Source organism: Rhinatrema bivittatum, chromosome 8 (genome assembly GCF_901001135.1).
Source record: "Rhinatrema bivittatum chromosome 8, aRhiBiv1.1, whole genome shotgun sequence".
Lineage (NCBI taxonomy): Eukaryota > Metazoa > Chordata > Amphibia > Gymnophiona > Rhinatrematidae > Rhinatrema > Rhinatrema bivittatum.
Window position 1 is genome coordinate 145,147,316 of NC_042622.1, and position 14,000 is coordinate 145,161,315.

The window sequence follows — 14,000 nt, forward strand, 5'->3', positions numbered from 1 at the left end:
GATAACTACCCTTTTGAGAAGAATACTTGGGGTAGAAAGGGCCACCTTCCTCAAAGCAGAGGGTTCTCTTCTGAAAGTCAGGACTCATCCAGATTTCTTCTCTTACCCTTGGAACCCAAAATTTCTAAAGCCTCAGTTATCTCTGACAGTCAATTTCTGGTACCAAATTGCCCTTGGAGACATAAGCATAGGCAGAGAAATATGGAATATCTTGCCTGGGTCCTAGACAACACAGGCAGTGTTTGTGGTAATCAGTAATGGACATCTTCCTGTTACATCTTAGGCATCTCTTGAACCCACTTGAGGCCATGCCTGGAAACAGTAGTGAGACAATGTCAAATTCAATTTTTGAAATGGAGAAGAGTAGCCTACTGGTTAGAGCAGCAGGCAGAGAGTCAAGAGAGCCAGAGATCAAATCGTGCTGCCTCTTCTTGTGACCTTGTGCTAGTAGTCACTTCACCCCACATTGCCTCAAGTACACACTAAAGGGGTTATTTGCTAAAGGTTTCCTCCCATTTTGTGTCTATGGGAAAAATGCTTAGTAAATAGGACCCTTAGATTGCAATTCTTCAGGGGCCAGGGGAAAATCTAGAATTCCTGAATATAATATACTTTGAAGTGATTGACCAGTTATGAAAAGCACAATATAAATAAAAAAAATTAAATATAAATTAAAAAGTTTTCCCAACAGTCACAAACCTAAAAAAAAAGAAAACGCGACATGAGGTGGAACCCCCCCCCCCCCCAAAACATCCTAAAATTGAGAGCATGTTCATGTATCCGATTGGCAAGACAGATGAAAAAGTACTGAGGAGGCTGCGCAGGAAGTCCTGCACTTGCTGAGAAAGATTTCTAGATCTTTCTGAGCTCAGAGAGAGCTGTTCCATGTCGGTGTCATGAAATTATGTCACCTAGAATTCCTGATTCATCCTGTTAGCTCTTGGAGAAAAGTATGCATGCTCGCCATTGCATGCATATATTTCCCCTTGAGTTAAAGGGGACACTGGTAGGGGCGGGGTGGGTCAACAAAAGTATGCACAGTGATTTAATTTTGAAGTCCTTGCATCTGCTTTTCCCTGCATATTGTCGCTCCTACAAAGCAAATGGAGAAAAGCTCTCCTGTGGTACTGGCCAGCTAGCAGATGAGGTTTTAAATGGAAACTCCACTGGCAAGGGGGGGGGGGGATTCCCCTTTAAAAATTCCCTTTAAAAATTCCCTTGCAGCCTCAAAGTCTTTTTATTGAAAGTCCACTGGAATGTGTATACCCCCCTTATTAAGAACACAACTACAACTGAACTAGGTCAGAACAAAAGGTCTATCTCGCTCAGCATCCATAAGAAATGGGTCAGTGTGGACTTGTCCAAACTCCTTATGAGTCCTTTTATTGTCATGCAGTCGTGGTTTAGGGTGCTCTGAACCAGAATTTAGTGTCCCCTTCAACTTTTTTATCCTGGGAAAAGAGCTAAACAGAAGTTTATTTAAAAAAAAAAAAAAAAGCTGTCACCTATGGGTGCCCCTTACCAAGAGCCTCAAATCAGGGTCGAGATTTCATGCCAACCACCAAAACAAGCAAATTAACTGGGGCACAAGACAGAAGGGTGAGGAGTGGGGTGAAAAGTGGAGTGAAAAGCAGTTGATATTCAGTGGCTGGTTAAATCTAGCTCAATTCAAAAACCTTACTAAGGCCCACCCTGGCCCACCCCCCTTTTTGTCCAGCTAAATCTGTGCACACGGAAATTTTGTGCACATAAATTTTTGCCAGAGAGCCAGGGAGAGATAGATTTTAAATTTGTTACATCTATGCAGTTGAAACTTTTTTTTTTTTTTTTATATTTCCCCCCCCCCTTCCCAAGTGTCCAAATCCCAGCTGGACTGTAGTCTTTACTAGATTTGGGGTGTTTGTTGAAGCCACATTGTGTACCCTGTGCCACAGCAGCAGCCATCTCCATCTTTAACTCCCCCCCTCCCCCAACCAACACCAACAGTGTGTCTTACCATTCCTGCTGAGATGCACAAGGAATAGCCCTTCCTCCGTGCCCAGGGCAAGCCGCTCCTCGTCTGCAAGGAAAACACCAACCTCAGAAATGCAATTATTACTAGCAACAGGAAGAGACAAACCCTGATGACCCCGCCCCCCCCCCAATCAAAGTCAATCTGGGAGCCAGATAAGGAAGATTAAGGAGAGAGGCCACTCAAGAGAAGAAGCTTTGATGAGAAGTGGACAGGAAGGAGTAAGTGGGAAAGATCCCTGTTGAAAGCTGGATAGAAAGCGGTAAAAAGAAGCTTCGCAGTTGGGAGCATCTGAGATGAAAAACGAATGGGAAGGAGTAAAGGGGAGGGGGAAGACCCCTGATGAAAGCCAGATGGAAAGAAGTCAGGAGAGAGGATCCCAGATGAGAACTGGATAGGATGAAATAGACAGAGTTAGCATGAGGCTGACCTATGATGGCAGCAGACAGCATGGCTCGGATGAGTGGCAGGCCATTGTCATAGGCCTCCTTCAGGATGTAGATGGCCCGCTCATGCTGCTTGTTCTCCATCAGAATAGCACGCAGCTCTTTAATCACTTGCACCCACTTCTTCATCTCCTCCTCACTGTCTGCCAGCAGCAGCAAGGAGCAGACTGTGCTGGGAACAGCAAGCTGGGTGGCGGTGATCTGAAGAGGGAACAGGGAAGCACACAACCTTAGAATGTCCTTCTAAGACTCCTCTATAACAGAGAGCAACATTTCTTCTTACCTATAATGAATGTTCTGTGGACAGCAAAACAAACCAGCCACCTAAGTGGGTGATGATATCAGATGGGGCCAATGTGGAAAAACAGCTCTGAGCTCAGAAGACTGAAAAATCCTTCTGAGCATGCACAGGAGTTGCCAAGCTTCTTCAGTCATTCACAAGCTGAGCGTCAATTTCAGGGAGGAGAGCAGGATTATGTGGTTGGTTTGTTCTGCTGTGTATGGAGAACACCCATTATAAGTCCAACTGCAGGTTTTGCACCTTCATCTGCTGGAGATAGAGAATACGGAGTTTGTCTACAGAGAAATAGATCTGCTTACTTGCAATGGGTACCTGCTTACCTGTAATGGGCCATTACAGGTAAGCAGATCTATTTCTCTGTGGACAAACTCCGTATTCTCCATCTCCAGCACATGGAGGTGCAAAACCTGCAGTTGGACTTAAAAACTAAATTGCTTCTGGAGGTGTCAGGTCCTGGTTAGGAACCAGCCCCCTCATGGAATGGGGCAAGGGGGGAGGGGGTGTTTGGTGGCCCTTGGTTGTCTGGTGCTCTCTCTTGGCGAGGGATTATGAAAGCCGACGGTCTGGCACCCTCATTCCCTACCATGATCTGTGGGACTCAAGGAAAGACAATTAGCAGGTAGGAACCAAATTTTCCCTTAAAATAAGTTATTTAGAATTGCTTGTCCAAAAATAGTGTCATTGTGAGAGTCTTGGTCCAAGCAGTAATACTTTGTAAGTGTGTGTAGAGATGACCAAGTGGCAGCTCTGCAGATATCCTGAATAAAGCTTGGCACAAATGGCTATAGAGGCTGCCTTGACTCAGCTTATGAGTCTTCATTTTTTGTGGTAGTTTAATTCCCCTTTTAGAGAAGCATAGAGAGATTCACTGAGATAGCCAGCTGGAAAAAGAGCTTGCTTTTTACTGACTTTCTGAAAGGTTTTCTTCTGTCTAGGTAGAACAGTAATGTTCTTCTGCAGTCTAGGATGTTAAGAGATTGCTCAGCTAAGAATGAATATGGTTTTGGAAAGAAAGCTGGAAGATTAATAAATTGATTTAAGTGAAACAGAGACTATGTTAGGCAAGAGTTTTGGATGAGTCCTCAAGAAAATTCTGTTCAGAAAAATTTGAGCCTAGAGAGGATACTCCACCAGTGCTTGAAGTTCTCTCATTCTGTGTGCTGATGCGATTGTTATGAGGAAGAGCACTTTCCAAGTAAGGTACTTAATGTCAGTTATAGCCCAAAGGTAACCCATATAGCTTTGTCGGTTCCTTTGGTTACCAGTGGAGCAAAGGGTGAAATTCAAAGTTTTAACTTTGATTTTTAAACCTTTGCACGCTACTGCACTAACATTTTGACTGATCTCTTCAAGATTTATGTACCTAATAGAGCTGATCAACATCTTTTATTGATTCCTCCAGTGAGGTCAGTGCATTACCAAGAGACATGGTAGCATTGTATTTCAATCGGAGGGGTAATGCTTTGGAAAAGTTTGGCCTTGGAATTATGTGCAGTGTCCGATTATAAAATCTTTCATAAGAACTGAAGACATTTCTTCAAAGAAGCATTTCAACATTTGTCTTAGTAATTGAGATTTAATTTGTAAAATGCACTGTTTTATTTGCTGTTTTACCTTTTTTGTTTTATTGTTTGTAATTCACTTAGCCTGACATGTTATTATAGGCAGAATATAAATGTTTTAAATAAGATTCAAAAAGATGGATTCATTAACTGAGAAAGAACTACATAAAGGTTCCATTGAAATGGTGGGATATTGATTAGAAGTCTCAAATGGTATAATCCTGTGATACTGGAAACTGTAGGATGATAGGAAATAATTAACCATCTGAAGGATGGTGATAAGCAGAAACTGTACCCAAATGAATTCTCACTAAATTGGATTTTAACTCAGAATCAGAAAGATGTAGGAGGTTCCTAAGTAACATTTTGCCATCAAATATGTAAATGGACCTTTGTCAATCAAAGAATACCAACAAAAGTACATAATATAGGATATGCCATACTGGGTCAGACCAAGGGTCCGTCAAGCTCAATATCCTGTTTCCAACAGTGGCCAATCCAGGTCACAAGTACCTGGGCAAGTACCTAAACATTAATACATCCCATGCTACTAATGCTGGCAACAAGCAATGGCTATTCTCTATTAATTAATAGTAGTTTATGGACTTCTCCTCCAGGAACTTAAATCTTTTTTTAAACCCAGCTACACTAACTACCTTAACCACACCCCCTTCCATTTGAAATTATATGAATGTCTGGTTGTTGGCCTTCTAGATGCTAGTATAATTTGCTTGACTTCCAAAGAAAAGGCATGCCCATTACTACTTTGCTCTCGACATCCACGCTGTGAGAGCCAGAGATTGAAGGCTGGGATGTAGAAGAAAACCTTCTAACTGTGTTAGGAGGCTTGGAAATGAGAAGATGGATAGGTGGAGCTATGGAAACAGACATCTTAAATTTGAGTAATGTTTTTTAAATGAGAGGTACTAGAGGAAAAGCATACATAAGGCCCCCATTTCACTGAATGAGAAGAGCATCTGATGCAACTGCATTCTTTGTTCTTGGGGAAACTTGTGGTTCCATGGATCATGACTAGGTCTATGAAAGGAGGTCCTCAAAATTGAAAAACCTTTTGTACTACAGAGCAATGAAGAGACCATTTGTGAGGCTGAAGGCAATGTTAGAGTGTGACTGCTAAGACATTGTTCTTGCCTGGAAGATAAATGGCATACAAATGAATGCTTCCCTTCATAATATAAATCACTGAACCTGTTCCTCTTTGTTAGTTTATATAAGATACCACAACTTGGTCTGTTTGAATTTGAACTTTGGAGTGTTTATCCAGTGTTCAAATGCTTTAAGCACTTTGAAAATGGCCCTTAGCTCCAAAACATCAGGGTATAGTCTGGTTTCTGAGTTCAAACTGTCCCAGATGAGTGCTCCAACTAAGAGGCAGTGTGTCCATGATCATCATATGCTGAATGTTTGACCTTGGAGAAGATTCTTTGGGGTTAACCACTGAAGACAGAGCACTAGATCTTTTGTGATTGGGATCTTCCTGGATAATGGATGACCGCTTCCAACAAAATCTGAGATGCCACTTGTGATAACATCAATTTATGTGAACTTGTTTGTCTTCAGAATCTCCCAGCACATACCATCAGAGCAAGTAAACACAGAGCATATGATCACTGCTTGCTGAAAAAAGGGTCCTAGGTGTGTGTCCTTGGGCTGCACTTATTCTTAGGTCTAACTCTGTTCCTAGAGCAAGATAGTTGTGGTTGATAATGCTGATGCGAGTAGGAAGCACTGTTGATAATATGGGTACAGATAAAAGTCTTCTTTTGGAATAGTAGTTATCAGTTTCCTAAAGGAATATTGCTGGAATCTCATTTGCAATGACTGTTCTGTAGTTACTGAAGCCAACGGTTGCAACACACTGCAATGCTCTAATGACATTCATTGCTTCTTGCACCTTCTCTCCAAATAAATTTTCCCTGGTGCGAGGAGTATCTGCTAGCTGTCATGTACATTCTCATGTAGACCAGATGCTTTTAACCATGCCAGTCTTCTACTTGCTACTGTAATTGCTGAAGATCTCGAAGATGTATCACAGGCGTCAAAAAGATCTTCTTAGATGTTTTGAACACACTTCAGTTTCATTTAAAAGATGTATAAACTTTACCTGATCCTGTTGGTGCAAAGAATGAGAAGATTCTCTTATGTTTTGCAAATTAGTATATACATATTGCACCATTTGTAATTGGCGTGCCACTGTTCTTGACTGAAGCATAGCCATTTGAAACTGCTTCCTTCCTACACTATCCAATAGTCTTAATTATTAAAGAGAGTCATGCGGAAGCTAGCTTTTAGTGTGACCTGGACAATGCTGTACCCTCTATTTAATGTCAATATTTTTTTTTTACTACTGGAAGTATTGACAAGGGAGTTTTTCAAATTCTAGACTGAAGATCTTGTAAAAAGCTTTATGGACAGGACTGTCCTGGTTTGTTTTTGAAGGTTGTATGAACTTCAAAACACCCTGGAACTCTTACGATTGATGTGCTTCTTTTTGCTGGAAAGGAATGTTTTCTGACATCTTCTGAAGGAAAGCCAGATAGGACATGTCTTCAGGAGGAATATTACTCTTTTGAGATCTGGATAAGGATGCATTGGTATATCAAAAAAGATTCTTCTAAAGAGAAGAGAATCTGAATGGTCTGAGAAATCCAAATTATCAAAGTCTGGAATTATTATAGGTGATTCCTTAGGTGAAGGAGGAGGAGATTATTTTCTTGGAAGAGCTTTCTGATAAGGTATGATGGGAGACTAAGTTTGCAGTCTCTCTAGAAATGGTTGAAAGGATGGTTCCTTTTTTTTTTTTTTTTTAAGTGGATAGGAGATGCCGGTCACCGTAGTTTTATGTAAAATCATTTCACATTTTTTAAATAACTTTGATAAAGGAGGTATCGATTGAATTGGATGTGCCTTTACTGTTGGAGGAATCTGACAACAGTACTATAATTGCCAAATTCATGGCACTGTACCTTTTAATGTACGGTTCCAACATTTCAGCATGGTTACTTTACTGGTGACGCTGAAGAAAATTCCTGTCTCCTTTTCCTTCTAGTGTCACAAGATTATGAACTCATGTGCTCAGACCTCTTAGGTGCCGATGTTTTTGAGGACATCAGTATTTCAGCTTAATGCTCCTATATTTAACAGCTCGTGGTGACATTTTTTCCCACACAGAGCACAGTTTGAGGAGTCCTGACCAAGACAGCTGAGCTAAAGCTCATTCAGGTCTCGATTTCCCATTTTGTGCTAGCATTCTGCACATAGCTTAAAGGGCTCTTTCCAGATCTTGGTGACTTATCCAACATGACTGAAGATTAGTCAAGTATTTTAACTTAAAATAATTTTTTTTGGCTCAAAAAAAAGACAGGACGTTATAAAAGGAAGCAAACAAAGGATAAGAAAAAATTGCAGTGATAGCAATGAGAGAGAGAGCAAAAACACTTCCCGTCAATACGCTGAGGCAGGTAGTGACAGCGCAGGAACACCCATGCATGCTCAGAAGGATTTGAGGGACTCTCGGAGAGAGCTTTTTTCCTGTGTTGGTGCCATCAGATAACATCATCCAAATGTGTGGCTGCTTTGTTCCTGCTTGCCCACACAGAATTATAGTGACAGACTGGCAGGAGAAGTAGGCCCAAGCTAAGACAGTCACTCATGCCTTTCTCCACCATCCAACTCCCATCCCGGTTAAACCTCTCCCCTCCCACGAGCCACAAAACATTTGCTGATGATCAGTCATGATGCATAAGCATTTTTTTTTTTAATATAAATAGGCACCACTGAGATGAAAGCTGTAATAAATTCTGCTCAGTAACTTGCTTTAAAAAGCAGATTTTACTGTGACTTAGTAAATCAGCAGCCCCTGCAAACTGAGCATCTAAGTAGAGGAGTAGCCTAGTGGTTAAAGCAGAAGGTTGAGAACCAGGGAAGGCAGGGTTCAAATCCCCCTTTTCTCTCTGATGTGCCTTATTCAAATCATAGGGATGTGCAGAAGGGATTCGTCAGATTCGGTATTCGTCGATACCCAAATCTGTTGCATCCATTTTCGGGGGAGCCTGATTCGTCCATTAGTTACATATGGTATTCGTTTCCCATTAAAGTTGAAAAAACCCCCATCCCAACCCTTTAAATTTAATTAACTACAACCCCCACCCTCCTGACCATCCCAAGGCTTGCCAAAAGTCCCTGGTGGTCCATTGGGGTCCTGGAGTGATCTCCTGCACTTGGGCCATCGGCTGCCATATTCAAAATGGAGCCAATAACCTTTGCCCTTACTATGTCACAGGGGCTACTGGTGCCATTGGTCGGCCCCTGTCACATGGTAGGGGCTACCGGCCGTCCATTGCTGCTACCATGAAATTTAATGTAGACAAGGGCAAGGTGATGCATATAGGGAAAAATAACCCATGCTATAGTTACACAATGTTAGGTTCCATATTAGGTGCGACTACCCAAGAAAGAGATCTAGGCGTCATAGTGGATAACACATTGAAATCGTCGATTCAGTATGCTGCGGCAGTCAAAAAAGCAAACAGAATGTTGGGAATTATTAGAAAAAGAATGGTGAATAAAACGTAAAATGTCATAATGCCTCTGTATCGCTCCATGGTGAGACCGCACCTTGAATACTGTGTACAATTCTGGTCACCGCATCTCAAAAAAGATATAATTGCGATGGAGAAGGTACAGAGAAGGGCGATCAAAATGATAAAGGGAATGGAACAGCTCCCCTATGAGGAAAGACTAAAGAGGTTAGGACTTTTCAGCTTGGAGAAGAGACGGCTGAGGGGGGATATGATAGAGGTGTTTAAAATCATGAGAGGTCTAGAATGGGTAGATGTGAATCTGTTTTTTACTCTTTCAGATAATAGAAAGACTAGGGGGCACTCCATGAAGTTAGCATGTGGCACATTTAAAACTAATCGGAGAAAGTTCTTTTTCACTCAACGCACAATTAAATTCTGGAATTTGTTGCCAGAAGATGTGGTTAGTGCAGTTAGTATAGCTGTGTTTAAAAAAGGATTGGATAAGTTCTTGGAGGAGAAGTCCATTACCTGCTATTAATTAAGTTGACTTAGATAATAACCACCACTATTACTAGCAACGGTAACCTGGAATAGCCTTAGTTTTTGGGTACTTGCCAGGTTCTTATGGCCTGGATTGGCCTCAGTTGGAAACAGGATCCTGGGCTTGATGGATCCTTGGTCTAACCCAGTATGGCATGTTCTTATTCGTTAATGATACGTTGCATTTGTGGGGGTTCGCCATACGTTTCGGGAACCCACGAATGCAACGAATAGGGACCTATACGTTGCGGATTGCGCATTTGTTCAAAACGAATGCACATCCCTAGCAAATCACTTTACCTACCACTGCCTCAGGAACAAACTTAGAGGTGTATTTCTGTGTCTATGGAAAAAGAACTTAGTAAAACAGGCTCTTAGACTGTAAGCTCTCTGGAGCAGGAAATAGCTACTATACTTGATTGCAGCTTGCCTTGAACTTGGGCTGGGAAAGACAAGTCATCAAATTTAAAATCCAAATCTGAGGCTCTGTAGATCTTGGGTGGGCCAAATTTTCCTTGTATTACCATAGGGAGCAAAAATCAAACTTTTTACGTGGGTAAAAAAAAAAAAAGAAAAAAGCAAAGTTGCATACCTGTAACTGCTGTTCTCCATGGACAGCAGAATTAACAGTCCCACATGTGGGTAACATCACATGGCACTGTACACAGAGTGTCAATACCTTAGGTAGAAACCTAGAGGGCCAGGACTTCGCAAACTGTGGTCAGGATCCCAAATGGAGTCACAAAACCTTCAGCTGGGGTCACAAGGTCCTCAATAGCAGCACTCTTTAGGCACCAGCTGCAGCAGCATTAGTATTGGAAGCCAGCATGGGGGCCTGTGAGCCAGCATGCACTCACAGGCCCTGCAGTGGTCCTGTTCTTGTATGTATTTCTGTGGTAACAGGAAACCCTAGAGGAGGGATCAGGCTCACAGCAGGGTCTGTTAACTTGCACTGGATCACAGGCTCCACACTGACTTTCGTTACTAATACTGTTACTGCTTAGAGATAGCCACAGCTATGAGGGTTGGGGACAGTTGAGAGTGTATGGGCCAGTGGAGATTGTCACAGCATCTCTTTCCTCACCCTCCACTGAACAAGATAAAAATGTTGCCCCTGTCATCAGCCTGTCCTCACTTCTCAATAGTTGTCATACACTTGTGGCCTGGGTCCAAACAAAATTGCCACCAGTAATCCTGGCCAAAGGGATATTTTGAGAAGCAGCTATTTGAAGGAAGAGATCAGATGCAGGGGGGGAGGGGGGGTGAGGGTTGACAGTTGGATTGGTTGGAGAGGGGTTGGCTGTGGAGGGTGAGAGAAAAGGAATGAAAGATTGACTGAGGGTCAGGGGGACTTAGAGGGGTTCAAGCTGGGGAGATGTAAGAGGGTTGGAGGGAGGAGGGAGGAGGGAAGGCTGGGAGATTAAGGAGAAGTAATAGGGATGAATGTAAGGAAGGAATGGAGGATGGGATGAGGGAGGAGCTGACAGGATTATTGGGGGGTGGGGTTATAAAATGGGCTTGGGACAAAAGAATCAGCTGAGGGATGCAAACATGGCTGAAGGCGTGAGAGAGGGGGGATGTGGGATTACCTGGAAGGGCAGAGGTAGAGAGAAAATGTATGCTGGAAGGGAGGACGTTAAGAAAGAGGAGGGGTGGTCCTCTTGATGTGATGGAGGTTGAGAGTTTTTGAGTCACGATCAACTAGAGAGAGTGGTGGTTTGAGAGAGGGGCAGCTGGACTGAGGTATGAGTGGAGTGATTACTGCAAGGGGACAGCATCTCTGCTAATTTTGGTTTGGTTGTTCTTTGGGGTCAAGTTCATTTTCAAGTGCTAAAATGGGGTCACACTGGTTAAAAGTTTGGAAAGCCCTGCAGTAGGCACTATAATCAAGCAGCCATCAGCAGAGCCCCCCCTCAGTCAGCTAATGGCATACAGATGGGAAATGGAAAGGAAGGCCATGCCATTCATCCTGCTACCCATGGAAAACGCGAGGTACACGTAAAGCAACTTTGCTTTCTCCATGGACAAGCAGGATGAGGCTCCCAAGCTAAGGGCTTTTAATTTATTTTTTATTTTATTATTGTCAAACATGTTATCCAGGTGGTACAAAATAAAATTCTACAAACAAATCAAATTCATAAAACATAAACATAAAATAAAAAACACTAACTTATATAAAACAGTGCACATCTACAGACTGTACAGAAACAAAAGAAATGGAGCCAAAACAAAGGCACTGGCAGTATAACATCACTAAAATGCTAAAATAGACAGATACAATATAAATAAAATGTCTTAAACGTCCTAAGATTAAATCAAATCCTGGTACACGAGTAAAAAAAAAAACCAAACACATTTTTACTGCCTTTCTGAATTTTAAAAATCTTTCAGAATAAATTTCAGAGGATAAAGAGTTCCATAGATTTGGTGCCTGATAGCTAAAAAGATTCCCTCGTGGAATCTAAACGAATTACAGAAGGTGGAGGGATAGAGAGAGTAGACCCATCTGAGAAGAACGAAGTGCATGTGAAGGGATATAGGAATTCAACAGTTTTGATAAAGAAAGTGGTACATCAAATTGGAGGGCATGAAAAGTTAAACATACAATTTTAAATTTAACATGATAGGAAACTGGTAACCAATGTAACTGATACACCACTGGGGTAACGATCAAATTTATGAAGACCTAACATTATCCTCGCAGCAGTATTTTGGAGAAACTGTAAATGCTTTAGCTGATAATTTGGTAACATTAACAGCAATGAATTGTATCAGTCTAGCTTAGATGTAGTAAAGGCATGAACTAAAAGTTTTAAATCTGGAGAATCTAAAAGAGAGCGTAAGCCTCGAATATATTTTAAGTAAAAAAACAAACCTGTTTTTCACTATTGAAGAAATGTGCAAATGCATTATAAGACTCAAGTCAAGCTGGACCTCCAAAATTGACAATTGGAATACTTTCAATATCAAGAGCAATTGATGGCACAGAGGATTTTAAACTAAACCACATAGCTTCAGATTTTGAGGGATTAACTTGCAGTTCATGATCATGTAACCACATGGCTATACCCAATCCAGACATTGATTAATAGAGGATAAATCCAATACCGATTTGGAATTGATAAAAATGGTAATTTAAATATTATCTGCATAAAATGAAGGACGATAACCACAATCTTGTACCAGAATTGCTAAAGGAGACAAATAAAAATATTAAATAAAAGAGGTGACAATATGGAGCCTTGTGAAACTCTAAAAGGCAAAGAAATTGGCTCAAAGACCTGCTGATTCCATTCTACCTGAAGCAATCTTGAAGAGAGGTAAGAAATAAACCAATTTGGAGTAGTATTAGCTAGGCTTACTTCCTTAAGGTGCTCAATCAAAAGATATGATTTACTGTATCAAAGGCTACACATATCTAAAATAACTGAGTGCGACCTTTCCAGAATCCAAATTTAATTTAATATCATTCACTAAAGCCAACAAAGCACTGTGCGCTCTATGCAAGCCGCACTGAAGAAGATGCAAAACATTGGTTTTATTTACAAAATTTATCAACTTGATGTTTGCTTCCATCTTCTCTCCACAAGACAACCTGCTATTTGGGCGATTGTGGTAAGAGTTTAATTACTTGTGTTTTCAAAATATTTTTGAGAACTGATTGACTGAACCTACTGTCCTGACAGGAGTCATCTTCTAGATAGTAATGAGATGCAATAGTGTGCACTGGATTCCATGTGACTGCCTTATACATTTTTTGAAAAAAGTTGTCTCGACATATTGCTCTGATCTGATGGCAGGGCCATGTACATGCTCATCTTTTCCCTCTGTCTGCTCCCCAACTTCTTCCACAATGGCATCTGTTAAACCCATGTGTTACAGTTTTGGCTGCAGTGCAACCGCCTCACCACCAGGGGTCCCTCTAGTGCTGGCTTTCCGGACAGGCCCAGTCCATCTTATCTGTCCACTCTGTGCTCTGGGTGTGTCCTTATAACCCTGCCTGACAGTTGCCTCGGTGCTTCGGCATCGAGCTCACCTGGGCTCCCTGCTCTAGCCTTGCGTGGCCTTCGGGCCTTTCCTTGCCTTGCCCTGTGCGGCCTTCGGGCCTCCTTCCTCACTGTTCTCACCTGGCCTACGGGCCTTCTGACCTGCCTGCTCTGCTTATGGTGTGTGGCCTACGGGCCTTCTGTGTATGTGTGGCCTATGGGCCTTCTGACCTGCTTGCCCTGACTATGGTGTGTGGCCTACGGGCCTTCTGTGTGTGTGTGGCCTACGGGCCTTCTGACCTGCCCTGCTCTGCTTATGGTGTGTGGCCTACGGGCCTTCTGTGTGTGTGTGGCCTACGGGCCTTCTGACCTGCCCTGCTCTGCTTATGGTGTGTGGCCTACGGGCCTTCTGTCTGTGTGTGTGGAGCCTACGGGCCTTCTGACCTGCCTTGCCCCGCTTATGGTGTGTGGCCTACGGGCCTTCTGTGTGTGTGTGGCCTACGGGGCTTCTGACCTGCCTTGCCCTGCTTACTGTGCCCTGACCCAGCCTGAACTTAGACTCTGCTCCTTGCCGCCTGCTCTGACCCAGCCTGAACTAGACACTGCTTAT

General features: G+C 42.4%; 1 protein-coding gene across 2 annotated transcripts in view; it reads right to left on the bottom strand.

Annotated features, from left to right (window-relative positions):
• CDC42BPG (CDC42 binding protein kinase gamma) overlaps positions 1–14,000 on the bottom strand; it is a 217,607-nt gene that overhangs the window by 37,697 nt on the left and 165,910 nt on the right. For both annotated transcript variants that reach the window (XM_029611052.1, XM_029611053.1), the window contains exons 27-28: positions 2,442–2,658; positions 1,997–2,059 (exon numbers count right to left, since the gene is read on the bottom strand). In XM_029611052.1, the coding sequence (XP_029466912.1) occupies positions 1,997–2,059; positions 2,442–2,658 (280 nt within the window). The remainder of the gene's footprint in view (positions 1–1,996; positions 2,060–2,441; positions 2,659–14,000) is intronic.